A 20,125-nucleotide genomic window follows, 5' to 3' on the forward strand; every position below is an offset into this window, starting at 1 on the left:
TGCTTGAAAATACCTTTCTTACATCACTGATGAAAAACTTGATTCTACTTTTGATAACCAACCACTAGACTCTTGCAAAAACTGCTACATTCCTACAAAAATCTGCTAAAGATGTTTTTGCTAAAGATGTTTAACTGAGAGCTGTAAGGACTTACGTCTGGGAAACTCCTTTGATTTTTAATTACACAATGTGAAGTATACAGCTGTACATTTCTGACTGATATGGTACCCATCACAAAGAACTTTGTCATGAAGTGGTAAAACTGCATTAACAGTGAGAGGCGTACAGCTTGTGTTTATTTTATGTGAAACCATAGGCAAAGATATGAAATTCTTCTTAATGTGTAACTAAAATAAAATGGCATTGGCTTGGAATCTTTCTTAAATCAATGTGCATGGTGGTCCCAGTAATTAGAGGGGAATGTCTGGCCAATTGCATTCTTTGATGTATAAGGAGAATAGAGAGACATCCCTTCAGATACAATTTCCAAGTGTTAAAAATTGCTGAATTAAAATTTTATGTTTAAAACTAACACATTTATTAATCATGCATAATATCTAATAATTCAAGAAATTCTAAGGACCTTAGAGTTCAGAGGGCACAGTGATACCTGCTCAGGGATGTGAACATCTGCTCAGGAAAGATACATATACCTTAATGGAACCATCTGCCTTCTTAAACAAAATAGTACAGTTTGACTCACTGTTCTACAAAATCTTGAGGATACTGGGCTGGTAGGATTGAACTAAAAGCTATGCAAATGTTACCAACTTTGTTCTTTCCTGAAGTAGATACCTTCACTTGCATCTCACAGACACACCCCATGTCCCATTAATTCTGGGACTGAAGACTAGATCTACGTCTCCTTTCTTTGGTTGAAGCCATCTTTATGATCAATGCTGCAAAACTCAATTCTATATGTAATAGCTGATCTACTGTCTTCAGTATGGATGGGGAAGGGAGAAAGGGAGTGAGGGAGGGAGGAAGGGAGGGACAGAAATCCATCTGTCATTTGGTTTGCCTTATGAAAATTTTATCATCTATTCTCCTTGACCTTTTAGAATTGAGTCATTGCAGAGAGATAGTTCCCAAGCAAGTGGCCACTATCATTCATCTGGAAAAGAAAAGGCTGGAATTCTCTCACCTTTAAACCTCGTAATGAGCAAGGTCCAAATAAATTCTCAAGAGGCCGCTGCCAGCCTCTCTGTGTTTTTGTCCTCACACCTCTACTTAAAATTCACTTGTTGCCTGCCGATTGTCTTAAGAGTAGATGTTCTTTCAGAAAAGAACTCCTAATCAGGTAGCATTCAGGCCAGTGTTACATATGTGTTTTATAATTATTTGGATTCTTGACTTCATAAAGCATGCGGACGACAGTGGTACACTTTGCACCCTTAATGAGAAGTTTGTTTCCTTGTGATAGAACAGATAAGCCAATTACTATATAGCTCCTGAACTTTTCACACAGGCTGACATATGAGATATCGCCCTGTCTTATAAGATCCTAGTGCACATTAGTTCCCACCCACCCCCAACAATTATGCTCAGCAACAACTTAAATGGGTCATATGTAAAAACTAGCCTTAAGTTAACACGTACACACTCACCCATGCCCTCATTAAAACTTCCAGTAAATAAATTTCTGCTAAATGGAACCTTGTTTTCCCATCAACCATAAGAGATAGTCTCTCACTTTAGAAGAGTCTTCATAAACACAGGCTTTAAAAAAACAGCAGCTAAGAAAACTGACCAAAATAGATTACAAATATACATTTTCAACAGAAGTCATCAGCAAAACACGTAAAAATGCAAAGCTCAGTTATTTCCTTACAAGTCTGCAGATGATTCAAATCCTCCATTTATCAATTCAAACCAGAGAAAACCAATAAAAATCTACAGGTTAATTAACGCTGCTGGTTAACTCCCCTAAACAACCTCTTATCGTAAATCCACCCTTAACTCCTGAACTTCTAAATGTTACTATGAAATTTCAGAAATTTAATTTCAGAGGCTAAACGATATTAATTTGGAGTCAAGTTATTTATGCTTAAATCACAGATTTGACTTAGAAATTTAGGTTAAATTTTGCAATGATCAGATCACATTTCCTTATAAGTTAAAGCAAAGTGTGTTCAAAAAACATTTAAACTAGCAGTGTTTTCATTTAAAAGACATTCCCTAGGTGACTTTAAAAAGAAATTAAAATGTTTTTTTCCCCTAATTGGTTTACCCTTAAGTAGACAGCTTACTTTATTCTGGTGATGTCCAGATTTCTACCAAAACTGAGTATCAGTCAGTGGCCTGTTTTTAACTTCACTCTTAGAGTAAGCTAAACCCAAGAAATATTTGCTTTATCTAAACGAAAAGCTAAATAAGTACATTTGTTTTAAAATAAACACAGAGACTATGATGCTGTCATCCATTCTGCTAAATAATGTCAAACAACCACATTCTGTGGATTCAACTCCATTTCGGAAACAAACTGGTCACCACACCATATGGTGACTGCTATTTCTTAGAAACACCCAAATGATTATCCACAGAATAACCTAAAAAGAAAAAGCTTAGTATATCTTAGGATACTCTCTCACTCCCTAAAGTCCTAATAGTACCACAGGTAGGCATAAATTTAAATGGGAAAAGTGTAAATTTCCACTTGCTGTACATAACCAGCTCTCTGCCATCCCTACCCCCAAGTGTCAAATCAGCTTGGAGTAGAGAGGCAAACACTGAGGTACTTCTTCTCAGATACAATCTGCTTTTAAAATTGGGATTTGTTCTTTTATGCCCTTTATAGCAACTATACTCCATGGTCTCAAAACACTTAATGATAATAAGGAAATTGGTCCCCATAATTCACTAAACTTTTATTTGGTATAACTTGACTCATAATTCTAGACTCTTCCTCCTCCTTCCTGAAAGACTGATATTACCAGCAATTTAGAAATACTCCCCTGAATTAATGTTTCCTGTATAAATCCATTTGAATTTCTAAATATTCACTTAAGCATGTAGATAACTCAAGAGATACGTTTTCTGAAGTTGATACTAACAGCGCAGTCCATGATTCTGGCAAATTCTTAAGTTCAGACATATTGTTCCCCAAATTGAAGTTTATGATAATACAAAACACATGAGCATGTAATAATGTATGTCCCCAAATCACACTTAAAAACAAACTGGGCACCACCAAACGCAGTCTCTTCAAGTAAAACGTACTGCAAGACGAGAACGCGTATCAGCACCTCACCTTCAAGTATTCCTTGCTTTAACTGTAAAATATTTTTACTGACGTCCATAAACGTTTACCTGTCCCTTTAGAAGAAAGAAATTTTATAAAAAGAAACAGAAAGAAATCTAGTAAAATCCTCGTTTTAAAAATCACCCATCGCTTGAAACAATAATTAAACTTAATTCGAACATTTCTGCTAAAGGAGGAAAGCATGAGGGCAAGCCATACGCAGGTGTAGCAGATCTAAAAAGTTGGCCCAGCTGTGGAAGACCCCGCAAAGCTCATCTAGTTTTACTACTTATTCGGGTTCCTGTTGTTCAGGTTATAAAATACTGTGTGAGAGGGGGAGAAAACCCCGCTAGTTTCCAACTAAGTCTGAAGTTAGAACAGTTTTCTGGGCTCTCTTTTCCTTCTGTTCCCAGCGCTCAAATTCCCTCCACTTTGTGGCGGATCCCAGGGGTTTCAAGTTTTCCCGAGAGGTGAGTGAGAGGGGCTGCCAGCGCTTACCTGTTCCCTCGGGATGCAGGGCAGGGAGGTCCTCCGATGGGACTTGCTGCTGCAGCCCGACATCTCGGCGGACACCACGGAGCTGGACCGCCTCCTCCTCTTAAACACCGGGATCTCTTCCTTGGTCCCAGCGATCAGCTGGGACCCGAAATGCTCCCTCGGAGCCGCCCCCGTGGACTGTGGCAAAATTTGCTCCACGTATCTGGCCAGGAGGATCCCCAGCACTCCGGCCAAGTACGCCAGGTAAGGTCTCCAGGCGACCTTGAACCTCTCTAGGGAAATGAGGGCCACGGTCCTGACCGCGCTAGTCAAGGCGATCATGAGGACGCCCAGCCTCAGCCTCAGTACCAGCCATGTCGCGGCGGCCAAGCAGCTGAGCACCACCCCCGCGGCGGGGAGCGAGAGTAAGTGATCCTCCCCGACGCCCAGCCCAATCTGGACGAGCGCTTCCCCCCCGCAGCAGGCGGCCAGCAGCGCGACGGCCAGAGGCAGGCGCACCCCGGCGCGCTGGAGGTACAAGCCCATCCAGAAGAAGGCACACAGGAGACTGAAGAGCAGCGCCGAGGGCTGCAGCCAGGGGCCGAGCGGCGCGCCGCCCCCGGGAGCACCTCCCCGAAGCCCCGGGAAGACGCCCCCTTCTGCCCCGGGGGCCGCTTCCTCCTCCTCCTCCGCTGCCGCCGCCGCCGCCTCCTCACTCCGCTCCAGGTCACAGCCAATCTCTCCGCGGACCAGCCTCACCAGCAACGCCAGCAGAAAGGACAGGGAGCCCGCGCACAGCGCCGAGGAAAGTTTCTGCGAGCGCCGGAGTAGCCGCAGCACCAGGGCGCCCCAGCAGCCGCGGCAGCCCGGGCCCCGGGGCGATGAGGGGGCCGGCCTCGCCTCTGCGTGGCCGGGCTTGGCCCCGACTCGGGCGGCCTCGCCCGGCACGGCCATGGTGCGCCCTCTTCGCGGAGTCCCCGAGGTCCCCCCGACGCCCCCACCCCGCCACACACACACACACACACACACACAGACACGCACGCACGCTCGCTTGCTCTCCTCCCAATCCCACCCTCGGAATCCCTCCTTCTTCTCCCAGGCCCGCGAGCACTGAAAGTTTCAGCTTTCGAATAACTCCTGGAGAAGGCTAGATGCTCCAGAGAGGAGCTTTCAAGTGAAAAGCTAGCACAGGCAGAAACGATCAGACTTCCTCTTTTTCTCTCTTGGAAAAGCTTGCAAAATTCTCCGCTCCACCCCCACCCCCCGACTTCTGTCCTCCGGGGTCTCTTCGGACTTCAGGGTTTTAAAGATTGCCCGAGGCGTCCTGCGCGCGGGGTCCGCAGCCGCTGCTGGAGCCGGGGGCGCAGGGCGAGCTCGGGGCCATCCCGGGCGCTGCTGCGCGCGGGGCCCGCGGCAGATGGAGGTCCCCCTTCTCTTCCTTCCTGCAGCTCTTTCTCTATCACTCTTTCTTTCTCCTCGGCCGATCCTCCCCGGCCCGGCCCCAGGAAGCGAACCGCCATTCCCTGGGGCAGAAAGCACAGCCTCCCCAGCGTCTGTAGGTCCAGTTCATGGCAAAGGGTGGAGAAAATAGAAAAGGGGCTGAGAAATAACCAAGAAGTTGCTAAGTCCCGTCGGAGAGAGACCTAGTCCGAGAGACGAGCGGCTGCCGCAAGGGAAAGGAGGGAGGGCGAGCGAGCTGGAGAGGAAGGGAGGGTGAGAGGAACGGGAGGGTGAGAAGGGAGAAGGAGATTTGCTCTCCCTCTCGCTCTCTCTCTCTCTCTCTTTTTTTTTTTTTTTTTTTCCTTCTTTTTGGTGCGAGGTTGGTGGTGATTTGCAATTTTCCAAAGGGAAGCGAGTGGAGACGACTAGTTTCAATTGTATAAAAAGCAGACAGCTGGACTGATCTGCAATCCCGCTTGCTTTCTTTAAGGCAACTCCCTAGGAAAGCTTTCCCAAGCTCAGCTCCCGCCCCTCCCCCGGAGGAGGCGCTGTTCTCAGCTCCGGAGATCCTTTTCCCGGAGCCGGGCCGCGCAGCTAGCACCTTGGCGAAGGGGTTGCTCAGACCCGCCCACCGCCCAGCTCTTTGCATCCGGGGGGCGCGGGGGTCTGCGGCTGGCCCTCACGCCAAGCTGACCAGGACGTTGGGGGAAAAAAAGGACTGTGCTTGGATACTTAGCAGGCGATGGGAGTCAACAGACTTCCCACTGTCGTGAAAAATGACAGCCACATCTACTGTCTGAGTGATTCAAAGATGCTTATATCAGGTACAACAGCATTCAGGTGGTATTGTAAGGCCAGACTGCTCCTGCTGGAAGGTCTGTTTTCAACAGAAAAGCCAAGCTTTTCTGTTGGGCCAAATAATGGAAAATCTCAACAAGTTACCTAGACCGTAATAGCATTATTTAAAAAGAAGGGGGAGGGGAGAGCATTTTTTAAAAATTGTTACTTTAAAAAAATGCATAAGAACAACAGTCAACAGTTGTTGTTGATGGTGGATGGTAAACTACATTGAGATTAAGTGACCCTGGCCTCAAAAAGGTGTACAAAGTTAGGAAGCCCAAACAGTCGATCAGAAAGTAATATAAAGAAATCTCGGGCTTCCCTGGTGGCGCAGCGGTTGAGAGTCCGCCTGCCGATGCAGGGGATACGGGTTCAGGCCCCGGTCCGGGAAGATCCCACATGCCGCAGAGCGGCTGGGCCCGTGAGCCATGGCCGCTGAGCCTGCGCGTCTGGAGCCTGTGCTCCACAACGGGAGAGGCCACAACAGTGAGAGGCCCGCATATCACAAAAAAGAAAAAAGAAAGAAAGAAATCTCAAGAGAGGGACGGTGAGAACAGGTAGGTTAACACTAGAAAAGATCTTAGAAGACCGTTTGGTTGTGAAATACTATGTCTACCATGAATAAAGCTTATGAGAAAAAAATCAGGACCCTAGTTATTGAAGTTTACAGGCTACACATTTCATGTACTGTAGGAATGTAGTATTGGGGAAACTGAAGGAAAAAAATTTAAATCTAACTTTTTTTGGCAGATTATGAGAAATAATTCAATATCTGTTCAATGGACTTTTTTAAAGTCCATCAATATGGGGAGCTAGTTTCTTTTTACACTTAACACAAGAATAGTCCATTCTTGTTCATTTTTAATATGGCTACCTTAGATGCCATTTGCCCTCAATAATAATAATCCAATCGTGTCTTAATTATCTGAACATTCCAGGTTAAAATGTGTTTAGAGCCTGGAGTATTTGGATAATTGGCTCAATATGCCACTGTATTTTATGTGTAGAGATGAAGCAATATAAAAAGAAAAGGCAAAGGAGATACTTGAGAGAAAATTAAATCATGGGATAGGGGAGAAGATGGCTTAAGTCTTAAGCTTAGCTTCATGGGAAACAGCCTGCTCTAGTTTGGGACAGGTATTAATATTAGGGCATAAAGGGATATGAGGAGCTATGATGATACAGCTTCTCTCCATCAGATGTCCAGAACCATGTTTCCACATGGAAAACAAGTTGGGCAGCTAGTCAATGGCAGTGGGCACCATCTGTTTAATAATTAAAGAAACAGGAGCAGCGATGTCTTTGCCAAAGACAAATGAGCCCCCTAGCCTGCACACATACTTTGAGTTTCCTTTTTCCTGAGACGTATGATTCATATGCCAGCGCCTACCTGAAACATTTCAGAGTGAAAAGCCTTGATTGGAATATCATGCTAATATCCACTGGCATCAAAAATAGCATATTAAACTGAGAAGCTTAAAATCTGGGCATATATCAAGGTTAGCAAGAAAGGAATAGTGAGAATTTTAGAATATTTCCATTTTCACTGTAGTCTACTCCCCACAATTATCTCAGTTCTTTAGAAAGAAACAATAAATCACCATAAAAACTGAACATGTAGGAGGTGGAATGTAGATATTAAAGCAACACTGTGACGGAAAAAACATAAGAATGGCATTTGTTAATGGCCGCAAGACAGAAACACTAGATTCTGTTTGTTAAACAATGACATTCTTGAGGTGTTCAATAGTATTAGAGAGGCAATATCCTGATTTCTCCCAATTCTCAACAAACATCACAACCAGAAAGTTATTTGTCCCACCAAAAGGAAAGAAGGTAGATTCCACCCCTCACTGGCATTACCATCCAGAATCTGGAGGCAGAGAAATGAAAACAACAAAATACTCTTCTTAGGTAGATGCAGAAAGCTGCAGTGCTCTAGTACCTGAAAGGAGTGTCTAGCGTTGTGCGCAGCATGTTAAATGAAATCAGACCCAACTCGTAAAGCGGGCATTGAGCAACCACATAGAAATAGAAACTTCCCATTTTCTGCAGACAGTGACTGATGTGTTCTAATTCAAGAAAGTGACAACACAGCCAAAAGATCAGGAAAATGTGGTACACACAGAAAAAGAGAATATGGAAAATGGAAAGAAAAATTCAAATTTGACTTGCTAAAACCCTCCACTTAGCCAAAGCCAGGGATTGTGTTTTATTAGTACTTTGTGAAGAGGATCTAGAAATTAACCCCACTGCATATCACTTGCATTTGGCTAAATATAGTTATCATTAAGGGAATTCTGTTAAATTCAAAAGTTTACACCCCACAGTGTGGGTTCACTCATTCTCCACTACACACCTGGCCTCCGTGCATGTAATCCAATGGGTATCTAAAATATAATTTATCCAATACACAATTCTTAACTTCCAGCTCCCTCCCGGCCCTTCCACAATCCCCACACTCAACCTATTTCTCCTTGGTCCTCTCCCACCCCAGGAAAAAAACATAACCAACTATCTAGTTGCTCAGCCCCCCAAGGAGGGTATTGCCCTCCATTCCTTCCTCTGTTTGCCTTGCTCCAGTTCCAGTCTATTAGCAAGTCCACTTGATTCTTTCTCTAAAATACAACCTGAATCTATCCACTTGTCACCATTCCTCTTATAATAACCAACCCAGGACCCATCATCATCCCTGGCCTGGACAATTGCAGTAACTTTCTTGGAGGAGGGTGTTGCCCTCCTACCACTCATTTGCTACACGACAGCCAGAGTGATGGTTTTCAAATGTGAATCCTATGATGTCGCTCCCTCCTCAAAACCGTCCAAAGGCTTCCCGTCGCACCTGCATGGCCTAAGGTCCCCCAACAGCCTGCAAGCATTTCTAAGCCCCTCTCTGTGACTTCTCGTCCTATTCCTATTCTACTTCACTATGCAACACTGTCTATTAGAAAGTTCTACAATGGAAACGTACTCTGCACTTCAAATATGGTAGCCTCTAGCCATGGGTGGCTGTTGAGCCCTTGAAACATGGCCAGTGCTACTGAGGAACTGAGTTTGGATATTTTATTTTATTTTAATTTAAATTTTAATAGCCTCACATGGCTAGTGGCTTCTAATGGAGAGTGCATCCCTCACCCTCAAGCCATATTTCTGTTCTTTATCATGTCAAATCAGGACCTTAGAATCTACAGATTTTCATAGAGCTGGGTCTTTCCGCTCCATCAGTTCTCACCTCAATTATTACCTGTTTACAGAGGCTTTTCCCCAACAGTCTTATCAAAAAGTCTTGGGACTCCATTTGCACGCACACGTTTTTCATTCCCTCTCACACAGCCCTGTCTCATTATATTTGTAGCACTTATCCCTGCACAAAATGGTCTTGTTCATTTATTTGTTTTCTTGTTCATTGTTATTCTTAAAGACAATCTCCGTATATTTTTACACATAATTGCTCAAGTGGGCAGATGCCTCGAAATCTGCAATTGAAGATGCGGTTGCCCAGATTGAACCCATAGGCAAAATCATGCAAGCAGCGCTTTTCACAGAAAGTTGCTTTTTAAAAAATTGCTAGATAAGTTACTCATTTATAAGAGAAACAGGTAATAGTCAAGGTTCTGAAAACTTTGTATTGCTTCTCAGGTGAAATGTGCACCATCTACAACAGTTTTCTGGCAGGCACAGGGGAAAAGCCATTTAAATATATGTGTTTGGTTAGCAAGTCAGCTGAGAAATCCAGAATTAGGAGATATCTGAATACAAGTTACTGCCCAAAAGTCATAGCTCACATCATCATCTATGAGATAGCCTCTAACTATTCCAATTAACACTACTTGAGGGGTTGAATTAAGTTAAAGAAAATTACACATTTTGGTAAGATAGACCTTATTAACACTAACTATTCCACATCTAGTCGGGGAAAAAATGAAGAAAACTTGCATTTGGGGATGTATTGTCTCCCTCCCCCTCTGTGGAATGCTGCCCCTCTTTTTAATTCCCAAAGAATTTAAGTAACAGCTTTGGATATACAGTTGTGCACTAGTAATAAAAACCCTAAAGAGTAAAAGCAAGATGCAGGAACAGGTTGCATCCACAAAGCTGTTATTCCCAGAGTCAGACTGTCTATAGCAGTAAACCCCCAGGAAGCTTCCCTTTGGCTCATGTGTCCTCTGGTTCCCCGTTGTCTGATGAGAGCTGGCCTTCCTGACATCACATTTTGGGTGTTAAAGGCTGTCTCTACCTTATCTAAACAAATCGTTAAGGAAATCAGAGTGCTTTAGGTACAGGGATTCCCAACCTTGTTCACTTGGTAGCACATGCAGAAAACAATAACATTTTGTTGTCACGTTGGATTAAAGGGACGAAGCTTTTTGCAGATAAAGTCTTCAGGCCTGGAGCCTGAGAGATTATAATCTCAGGTACACCTCTAACCTTTGGCACTTTACATGGGAATTTTTGAGACATCTAGTATTTGACTCACTAATCAAATGTGTAATTCAACTGTATTCTTTATGAAGGCTGTTAAAATAAACATAGTGTAAATGCCAAGACCTTAGTAGCTTGCCAACTGCGAATCATAGTTCTTTATCACTTCCCCATAAATTCGCTCAGTTGGTCTGCAACACAAATGCATGATCTTTGGAAATGATACACACTAAGGCTGATTTATAAAATAGATGTGATCATGATCAGGCCTAGAATCCAAATATTTCCTACCATACATTGATGTGTTCTCCATCGCATCCGCATCCGTTACTCTGATCGATAACATCGGTAACATCAGTAACTCTCTCCTCTGGACTTGCAAGTGTTGTTACTCTTTGAAAAGTGAATTATTCTGTAAAAATACAAATATATATTCTGTTAAAGTCTTACAAATAATGATAAATTGTGTGCGTGTGAAATCAGCATACTTTTCACTTAATAGTTTCATATACATATATATCAAAAGGTGATGTTCTATTCAAAAGTGAAGACATGCTTTGCTTTACAGAATTCTTTGCACCCTCCGTGTCTCAATCCCAGTGGATTATAAGGTTACTAAGGAAGAAGGAACTCACAGGGTACAGAGCACATGAGTCAAACAAAAGAGTGTGAATGCATTTACTGTATATCTGTTTTTTTTACAGATAGCAAAATATTATGGATATTATGAGTAATAAGAGCTTTAAGATTGCTTATATTATTATTTTAAAGAGTTTTATTAAAATGAATTATTCCACTTCTCTGCTTTAGCACCGTCAGCAAAACACATTTATTTGAATCTTTCTGTGGTGATTCAAAATCTTGTGATATCTCAGAGCTACCTTTCTAAGTAGTAATTTTCAGTTGTATTTGTGCAGGTAAGTGGTGGAGGAAGGAAAGGACTGAATGTGAACTGCTTTCTGTTCAGTAATAATTACTTTTAAAATAATCCTAATCTCTGGCTTCCTTGGTGGTGCAGTGGTTAAGAATCCGCCTGCCAATGCAGGGGACACGGGTTCGAGACCTGGTCTGGGAAGATCCCGCATGCTGCGGAGCAACTAAGCCCGTGCGCCACAACTACTGAGCCTGCGCTCTGGAGCCCACGAGCCACAACTACTGAGCCCACGTGCCACAGCTACTGAAGCCCGCGCGCCTAGAGCCCATGCTCCACAGAGAGGCCACTGCAGTGAGAAGCCCGCGTGCCACAGCAAGGGGTGGCCCCTGCTCGCCGCAACTAGAGAAAGCCCGCGTGCAGCAACTAAGACCCAACACAGCCAAAAACAAATAAATAATAATAATATCCTAATCTCAAAATATAAGCAATATGTTGGCAAAAGCCTGAGAGTAATAAAGATTTACTCTTGTGTCTTATTCTTTAAGATCATTCACTTTAATTTAAAAACAAAATAAAAATTCTCTTCCACTGGACTCTGAATAGAGCCACACAGTAATAGTGTAAGAAAATCAAAGAACTTAAAAATTTTTTTGCGGGCTTCCCTGGTGGCACAGTGGTTGAGAGTCTGCCTGCCGATGCAGGGGACACGGGTTCGTGCCTTGGCCCGGGAGGATTCCACATGCCGCGGAGCGGCTGGGCTCGTGAGCTATGGCCACTGAGCCTGCGCGTCCGGAGGCTGTGCTCCGCAGCGGGAGAGGCCACAACGGTGAGAGGCCCGCGTACCGCAAAAAAAAAAAAAAAAAAATTTTTTTGGTTGGGGCAAAGGGTGGGCAGAGAGCATGTAATAGGGGAAGAGGTGGCAGGAATTTTCAGTAACATCATCTTCACGAGTGAATTACAGCCCATATTTACTATAATCTACAAAAATGAACTTTTCTGTTAAAGGAACACCTCAAATCCTGTTTTATGAAGAGGAATGAATTTTACTAAAATGTAAAAGGAATATGTAACAGTATGAAAAAAAAAATCTTCTTTGGGGGGAGAGTTAGAAGGAAGAAAATACAGTGCCTGCCAAGTAAATTACTGATAAATGGTCCAAGCCTGAGCTCTTTCTGACTTCGTGAGCAAATACCTCAGTTCTACAGCTGCCACTGATGTGCAGACCATTCTAAAGTTCAGAACTTAAGGACGATTTGTGTTTTCAGTTAGAGAATATTTATAGAGAAAAATTTGAGGGTTGCTTGATAGAAAGGAAAATGTAGGTATAAGCTATTTCTTTTGATAGTCCAATACCACTGAATTTTAAAGTTAGTTTTTACTTTACCCTCAGAAGTTATAATAGCACCCAAACTATTACTTTTTGTACATGTGATAGTAGGATGCCAGGACAAAATTTATACACAGCCCAGAAACATCTTTGGTCTATAAAATTAATCCTCTTTTATATGAAATCTACCAGTGTTTTTAAAGGTCAATAGAGCATTTTGAGCTTCCTTATCGTTTCGGAGGAAAGTTATAATCAGCCAGATGTCTAGAATTAGGCAATTGATGGAAGAAGAGATAAAAAGAAAGAATAGAGATAATTTAGTAATTGAAAATCTTCGCTGAATAATCCATCACCCACTGCTCTTTTCCTTTACAACCAACCTAAGGAGAAAGCATATTTAAAAATAGAATGAAATTATAAATTGGAACCAAAACTCATTCATAAAAAGATTAAATTATGTAATTCTGGAAATATCCTAATAGAACATCTATATTGTGCTCTGCAGCTTTTAAAATAATCCAAATTAATCTTCACAATGTACGTGTTGTTCGTGAAGCTTATATTATTATCCCTATTTTACACAAAAGGGAACCGAGACCCAGAGAGACTGAGATCTGCTCGAGCTAATGAAACATCCATGACAACGGAACCCAAATCTCCTGATTCTTCATTCCAGGGCTTATTAATTGCCATAACGTATTCTCTAATATAATCTGAATCTAAGAAAATTTAGAGGTCACCATCTGTCTCTCACCTAATCAAAATTCTAACAGCTTGAAAATTTCCAAAGATGGGAAGTGCCACTACTTTTTAATTGGAGTATAATTCACATATCATAAAATTTACCTCTTTAAAGGGCACAGTTCAGATGTTTTTAGTGCATTCACAAAGTTGTGCAATCATCAATGCCATCTAATTCCAGAATATTTTCAGAACCCCCAAAAGAAACTCTATTCCCATTTGTAGCCACTCCTCATTCTCCACTCCCCACCACAGTCCCCACACCTGCTAATCTACTTTCCATCTCTGTGGATTTGCCTGTTCTGAACATTTCATATAAATGAAATTATATAATCTGTGGCCTTTTGTGTCTGACTTCTTTCACTTAGCATGTTTTCAAGGTTAGTCCATTTTGTAGCAGGTATCAGTACTCTTTTTGATGGCTGGATAATATTCCATTGATGGACATACTGTTGCAAGTGTTCCTTTATATTCTAGATACTAGTCCCTTAAACCCCCAGAATTTAAAAAAATAGATTGCAACAAGAGGCAGCTCTCTCATTCTGTGTAATGATTCTTTCATTGTGTACAATTCTTTCATTGTGTACTTTAGTCAAAAACAAGGGGCCCCTAGGTAAAACAGCATTCCCAGTAAGGGGTGTTCGGTATATTTTGTGGAATGTTACTCAGCAATGAAAACAGACAAATTATTGATACACACAATAACTTGGATAAATCCCCAGGGAATTATGCTGAATGAAAAAAATGAATCCCCCAAAATCACATATTATATGATCACTCTTACATAACATTCTTGAAATGAAAAAGAAATTATCAAAATGGAGAACAGATGAGTGGTTGGCAGAGGTCAGGGAGAGGGTTGAGAGGAAAACATATGTGTGGCTCCAGAAGGGCAGCTGGAGGGATCCTTGTGCTGAATCTGTTCTATATCTTAACTATATCAATGCCAATATCCTGCTTCTGAATTTGTCCTATAGTTTTTCAAGATATTACCATTGGGGGAAACTGGGTAAAGAGTACATAAATATCTCCGAATTATTTCTTACAACTGCATATGAATCTACTATATAAAAAGAAAACTGTGGGCTTCCCTGGTGGCGTGGTGGTTAAGAATCCACCTGCCAACGCAGGGGACATGGGTTCGATCCCTGGTCCAAGAAGATCCCACACGCCGCGGAGCAACTAAGCCCGTGCGCCACAACTACTGAGCCTGTGCTCTAGAGCCTGTGAGCCACAACTACTGAAGCACGCACGCCTAGAGTCCGTGCTCCGCAATGAAGAGTAGCCCCCACTGGCCACAACTAGAGAAAGCCCACACACAGCAACAAAGACCGAACACAGCCAAAAATAAATAAAATAAATAAATTTTTAAAAAAGAAAAGAAAAATGTGTATTTTGAATTTTCTCTGACACTACTTGAAAGGGAATCACTACTATCTTTCGTGTGCTTAGGCATGTCACTTAAAAAAACTTACCTTACTGGTTTTCTCTGTACTGTTCAGACATTGAAATTCTTTTGGTGTTTGGTTAATTTGTTTTGAAATAATTGTTATATATCATATAAAGTAAAAGTATAACTAAAAAATAGAAAATACAATAGTTTACTCTTTTAATTATTATGAAACAGTTTGTCCTAAAAAGAAATACAAGTATTTAAGTATAGTTTTATTCTTTGCTTTCAAAGAAGATTTACATCGTTCACTATGAAATACACAAAATGGATGGAGCAGATAATAGCATCTTAATTGAATAAATATAGAAACAAGCACAGATGCCTCACTTAAGACACTCCACAATTCAGTCTGGATTCCAGGTCTGGTGATGCCATGATCCAACAATTATGTATTTTTCATCTTGAAGTCAAGGTAGCTAAAGAACACTGGAGCTTGACCATTTATCCTACACTCCCTACATTTACAATGTTCTTTTAACTCGTAGATGTATTGGATCTTACAGAATCTGGGGCTATCTGTTACACTGCCTCTTAAATTCTTGCCTCCCCGAAAACATTCGCTCCAATAGGGCAATCTCATTTATGACTCTGGTGTGGCGTGCCTTGAACACAATAACTGTGTTGTAAGAATATAGCAAAAGTGTCAAAATGCAGCATTTAAACAACAATCACCTGTAGAAACTGTAGAAGAGAAGTAATCAGTGTCTACAAATTATTATTTACTCTTAAATAATAGACTTAAATTTAGACTTAAATGCAAATACAAAAAGGAAAACGCTCAAGTCTATTATTTCTCCTACTAATATGGGGCTCACAAAAGAAGGCATCCTCTGGGCTTCTTGATATAATCAATATCTCACATTCAGGTACTGAGAGGGAAGTACCATGTAAATTAATCTGAGTTATTCTCTGCCTGAAACTGTGAGGCATTTTTTTCATCCTACTGGAACCACAGAGCTACGGTAAATTTCCACAGAAATTGCAAATTACCTACAGACCTTAGGCTCAATGATTTCCTTTAACCAAAATCTAGAAATGGGGCATTTTGAGCTCTGTAAGAATAGTGATTGTGGAAGAAAGCAATGTGATTCTTCTTCCATCCCAGAAAAGCATGACTCTAGATAAATCCAGGAATGTGTAACTTTTCTCTGATAATCACTCTCCTCTCCTTGACCTAATCTTTATATTGATTTTATTTTTTCTCTTCTTTTTTTCTTTTCTAAGGATCTTAGTCCATTACTATTAGGAACAAATTGTACAGTCTTGCTGTGATTTTTGTAATTATAATGTAAAATTATGGGTGACACATAGCTAAATGGAGTCAGGAAAAGCTTTCAGATTATGCTAAATTAAAACAATTATTATCATGCATTATGGAACTTATTCCGTTTCCTATCCTAAATATCAATTATTCTAGGGACTGAAGAAAAGCCCAGAAAAAAACCCTCAAAATACAAGTCATTTCATCACCATATCTAAACCCTGGTGAGGGTCCTTAAATTAACCCTTATTATAAGAACTTATTAAGAAAGGGGATTTATCTCTCATCTACAAATACATTTATGCCCCAATAAGAAAGTCACTCAGGTATTTTATTTTGCTACTTCCTAAAAGAAGAGTTTGGGATACAATTTTGAATCAATCCATCTGAATATTCTCCCATAGAAATGTTAATCATCCTCCTGAAATTTCCATGCATATTTTTTTTTCTAGAACTTACTAAGAAGCCAATATTGCAACCCAACTGGAACCAGATTGTAGAACACAAGGATACATCCTTAACCTTATAAAAATGCCCTGGAATTTTTAATGAGCAGAAGTGGTCAGAACCCCAATCTTACATCCCATCCAATAGATGGTTCCCCTACAGCGCAGTGCTCTACAACTCAGGGCCGGGAGTTGGCTCCGGACCACCTTGGGATGGAAGAAGGCCACCTACTGAATCACCGCCACCACATCCTGCAGCATCTTCCATCCAAGTCTTCTCTGGGCCCACCCCTGCCAAACTCCCAAGGTCAGAAGAGATCCCAGCTTTAGAGCATTTCATTACAAGTTTTAAATTTCCAGTCTCTGGTTTTCATATTACATTTCAAGATCAACATCTTTATTAGTAGAAGTATATTTTTTGCTTTAAAATTTTATAACACCTTTTTCCACTGAGAAATTCAAAGCAGGCTACTGAGCTTCATTACCACACAGGCAGAAATCCTCACAACATCTCTATGAAGGAGGTGTTAAATGAGAAAGAGAAAGAGATAGGGGTCACCATCACCTCCTCTTACAAAAGCCCAATCCTCAATAATTAATGAATGAAAAGACATTTTGAATCCAGTCGTCACTGGGAGTAATTGGCATACAATTTCTCAGCTGCCTCTAAATTAAAATGGTAATAATTTAACCAATATATTTGGGCTGAAGGCTGAAATAAGTTTCCTCTTGCACCCAAGCAGTAGAACTAAGTGGGTTGGGAACAGACAATTCTCTGTTACCACTAGATTGTGGAAGACTCACACGTTCTGCTCAGTAACCGAGGACTTCAAGTCCTGCTCCCAGTTACAGCTGTCCTTCTGTGTCCTCATTGAAGAGGTCCTGACATGGGTCATATTTGATCTGATTTATTTCCTTTCCTCTGTCCTCAGGTTTACCTTACGTAATATTTTTGTGTGTCCAAACGATAGCATAAAATAAAGGCTAAAATAAAAGAAGGGCTCCTTTGAGTGATAAAAGCAATAGAGTCCAGCTATCAAGATAAAATCACGTGACATGATGTATAGTTCATAGTACAGCACAGTGGTTCTCTGCCTTATATCTATTGCCCCTCCAGTGTGTGGGTTTTCCCCACACTCTCCAGCAAGCAATTCTTGGACACCAACTGGGTGCCCTACAGTTCAACTCAATTCTGACACTACCTGGTGATAGCATCAGATCCCAAGGTTAATGGCTCAATCCTGTAAGATTGCCCTCCCTCCCATGTCCCCTGTCCCACAGCCCACCTCACCACCACATCAGAACGAGTCAAAAGCCCAGGTCATCACTGTGCTTATGACCAACCCGCTGTAGATCAGAGGTTCCAATGACCTCCTCCACAGGTTCAGCTCATTTGCTAGAGTAGCTCAGAGAACTCAGAGAAACATTTTACTTACTAGATTACCACTTTGTTATAAAAGGAACAGCCACGTGGATAGATGCATAATGCAAGGCATGGGGAGAAGTCTCAGAGCTCCCAGGCTCTCACCGAGCCACCACTCTTCCCAAATCTCCATGTGTTCACCCACCTGGAAGCTCTCCAAATCCTCTACTTTGGGGTTTTTAATGGAGGCTTCATTACATACACGTGATCCATTAAATGATTCAACCTCCAACCCCAATCCCTTTTTCTGGAAGTCAAGGGTGGGACCGAAAGTTCCAATCTTCTAATCACGTGGTTGATTCTCCTGGCAACCTGCCCCCATCCTTAGCTGAGGTCCAAAAGTCAACCATTAACATGACAAAAGACACCTTTCTAGATCTCATCACTTAAGAAGTTCCAAGAGTTTTAGGAACCTTGTGCCCGAAACAGGGATGAAATCCAAATACATATTTCTTATTATAAATCACAATATCACAGCCTCCAGTAATATCAATGCAGCAGATGTTGTCGGTTCCCCTCCCACACCCCATGGTTGTACGCACCAGTGACTTCTTTTTGCTAATCTCTAACTGGAGAAGTTTTCTGGTCGCAGAGAGCACTGTCTCATAGATGACGTGGCAGGCCGGAAGCTGCTAGCCTGATAGAATGACCTCATAAGGTGCAGACAACTGGGGAGCAGAGGGTGGCTGGGGCACAGCCTCCACCCCGGGACACAACTGGGGTTTCATTACACCTAAAACTTGGGCTGCTGCCTAGAAACATTGGGTGTCTCATGCCAGTAGACCAGCAGGCAAAGAAAGGAGTTACTCTACTGTACTGATTATCATGAGAAGAGAGGGTTGCTAACTGCATAATGGGGGCAGAGAGGAATACAACTGGAACTCAAGGAATTCATTGAGGAGCCTCTTGGTACTTTCGGTCCCAGGAGATAATAATCTGACAAGATCAAGGCAATTTAGGGCTGAGGGCCCTCCAGAGGTAGCCTGTGATCCATCAGGCAGGAAACTCAGGCCAATGGAAGAGCTGGCTGAGGGTGAGGAGACTCTAGAAAGGGTGGTAGAAAAGGGAGATCTGTTTTAGAAATTGTGTGTATGTGTGTATTTGTGTGTATGTGTGTGTATGTGCAGAGAGTGAAAGAGAAAGAAAAAGAGTCTGGCTACCCCTTTATAGAATCTGTAGCAGAGCTGCTTAATTTCAAGCAGGGCATGAGTGGATCTGGGTGGTGAAAGGGATGGACTGTAGCAGATGTTTTCAGTGTCCCACTCGTCAGCACTCCCTTTCCTTGAAAATGCCTACGGCCTCTTTTTGCAAGCACTGTGCCTCCCTGCCTGGGGTCTTTCTTTAGCCATAGGTTCAGGCCTGAGCCACACGTGAGATAGGTGAGAAGTGTTTAGGAGTTAATGTCCCTGTAATTGATAAATTACACTCTATCTTCCTTTCACCTCAGGTGAAAGCGTTGAGAGAGAGTGCTCTATGCTGTCTCTCAGCAGCTTCCAGAGAGACTGTGCTTCAGTTGCTTTCAATGAGATGGTTACCTGCTTTTTAATGCAACTGATTTCTTCCCCTTTCTTGTCTCACTTCCGCATTCCCCTACGAGTGTGTCCTGGGAATTACTTCCCAAACAAACTACTTGCATTCAAATCCTTGTCTCAGGGTCTGCTTCTTAGGGATCCTAACCTAAAACAATCATCTTTACTTCACTAAAATAAAATGCATAGATACCCACCTAGACAACTTCAAAAATCTATATAATCTCCCAATTTTAATATAAAGGAGACACCTCATACCAGTTATGATGGTTATTATCAAAAAGACAGGAGATAACAAATGTGGTGAAGATGTAGAGAAAAGGGAACACTTATGCACTCTTGGTGGGAGTGTAAACTGGTACAGCCACCATGGAAAACAGCATGCAGGTTCCTCAAGAAATTAAAAATAGAACTACCATATGATTCAGCAATTCCACTTCTGGTTATATAGCCAAAGATTTGAAACCATCATCTCAAAGAGATATCTGTACTTCCATGTTTGTTGCAACATTATTCACAGTAATCAAGGTATGAAAACAACCTAAATGTCTATCAATGGAGAAGGGGTTAAAGACAATGTGGTCATACCAGGGAATATTATTCAGCCTTGAAAAGAAGTTCATTCTATTATTTGCGATGATACGGATGAA

General features: G+C 41.9%; 1 protein-coding gene across 3 annotated transcripts in view; it reads right to left on the minus strand.

Moving 5' to 3' along the window:
• Positions 1 to 20,125, minus strand: part of PDE3A (phosphodiesterase 3A) — a gene marked incomplete at its 5' end in the record, with an annotated part of 452,867 nt that overhangs the window by 302,438 nt on the left and 130,304 nt on the right. Inside the window, one exon of one of the 3 annotated variants that reach the window (XM_079938037.1) lies at positions 3,741 to 4,673. In XM_079938037.1, the coding sequence (XP_079794163.1) occupies positions 3,741 to 4,673 (933 nt within the window). Of the gene's footprint in view, positions 1 to 3,740; positions 4,674 to 10,712; positions 10,834 to 20,125 lie in introns of those variants that run through there. The other 2 variants (XM_079938038.1, XM_079938039.1) reach the window with 2 other exon arrangements.

This window comes from Stenella coeruleoalba, assembly GCF_951394435.1.
Source record: "Stenella coeruleoalba genome assembly, chromosome: 11".
Lineage (NCBI taxonomy): Eukaryota > Metazoa > Chordata > Mammalia > Artiodactyla > Delphinidae > Stenella > Stenella coeruleoalba.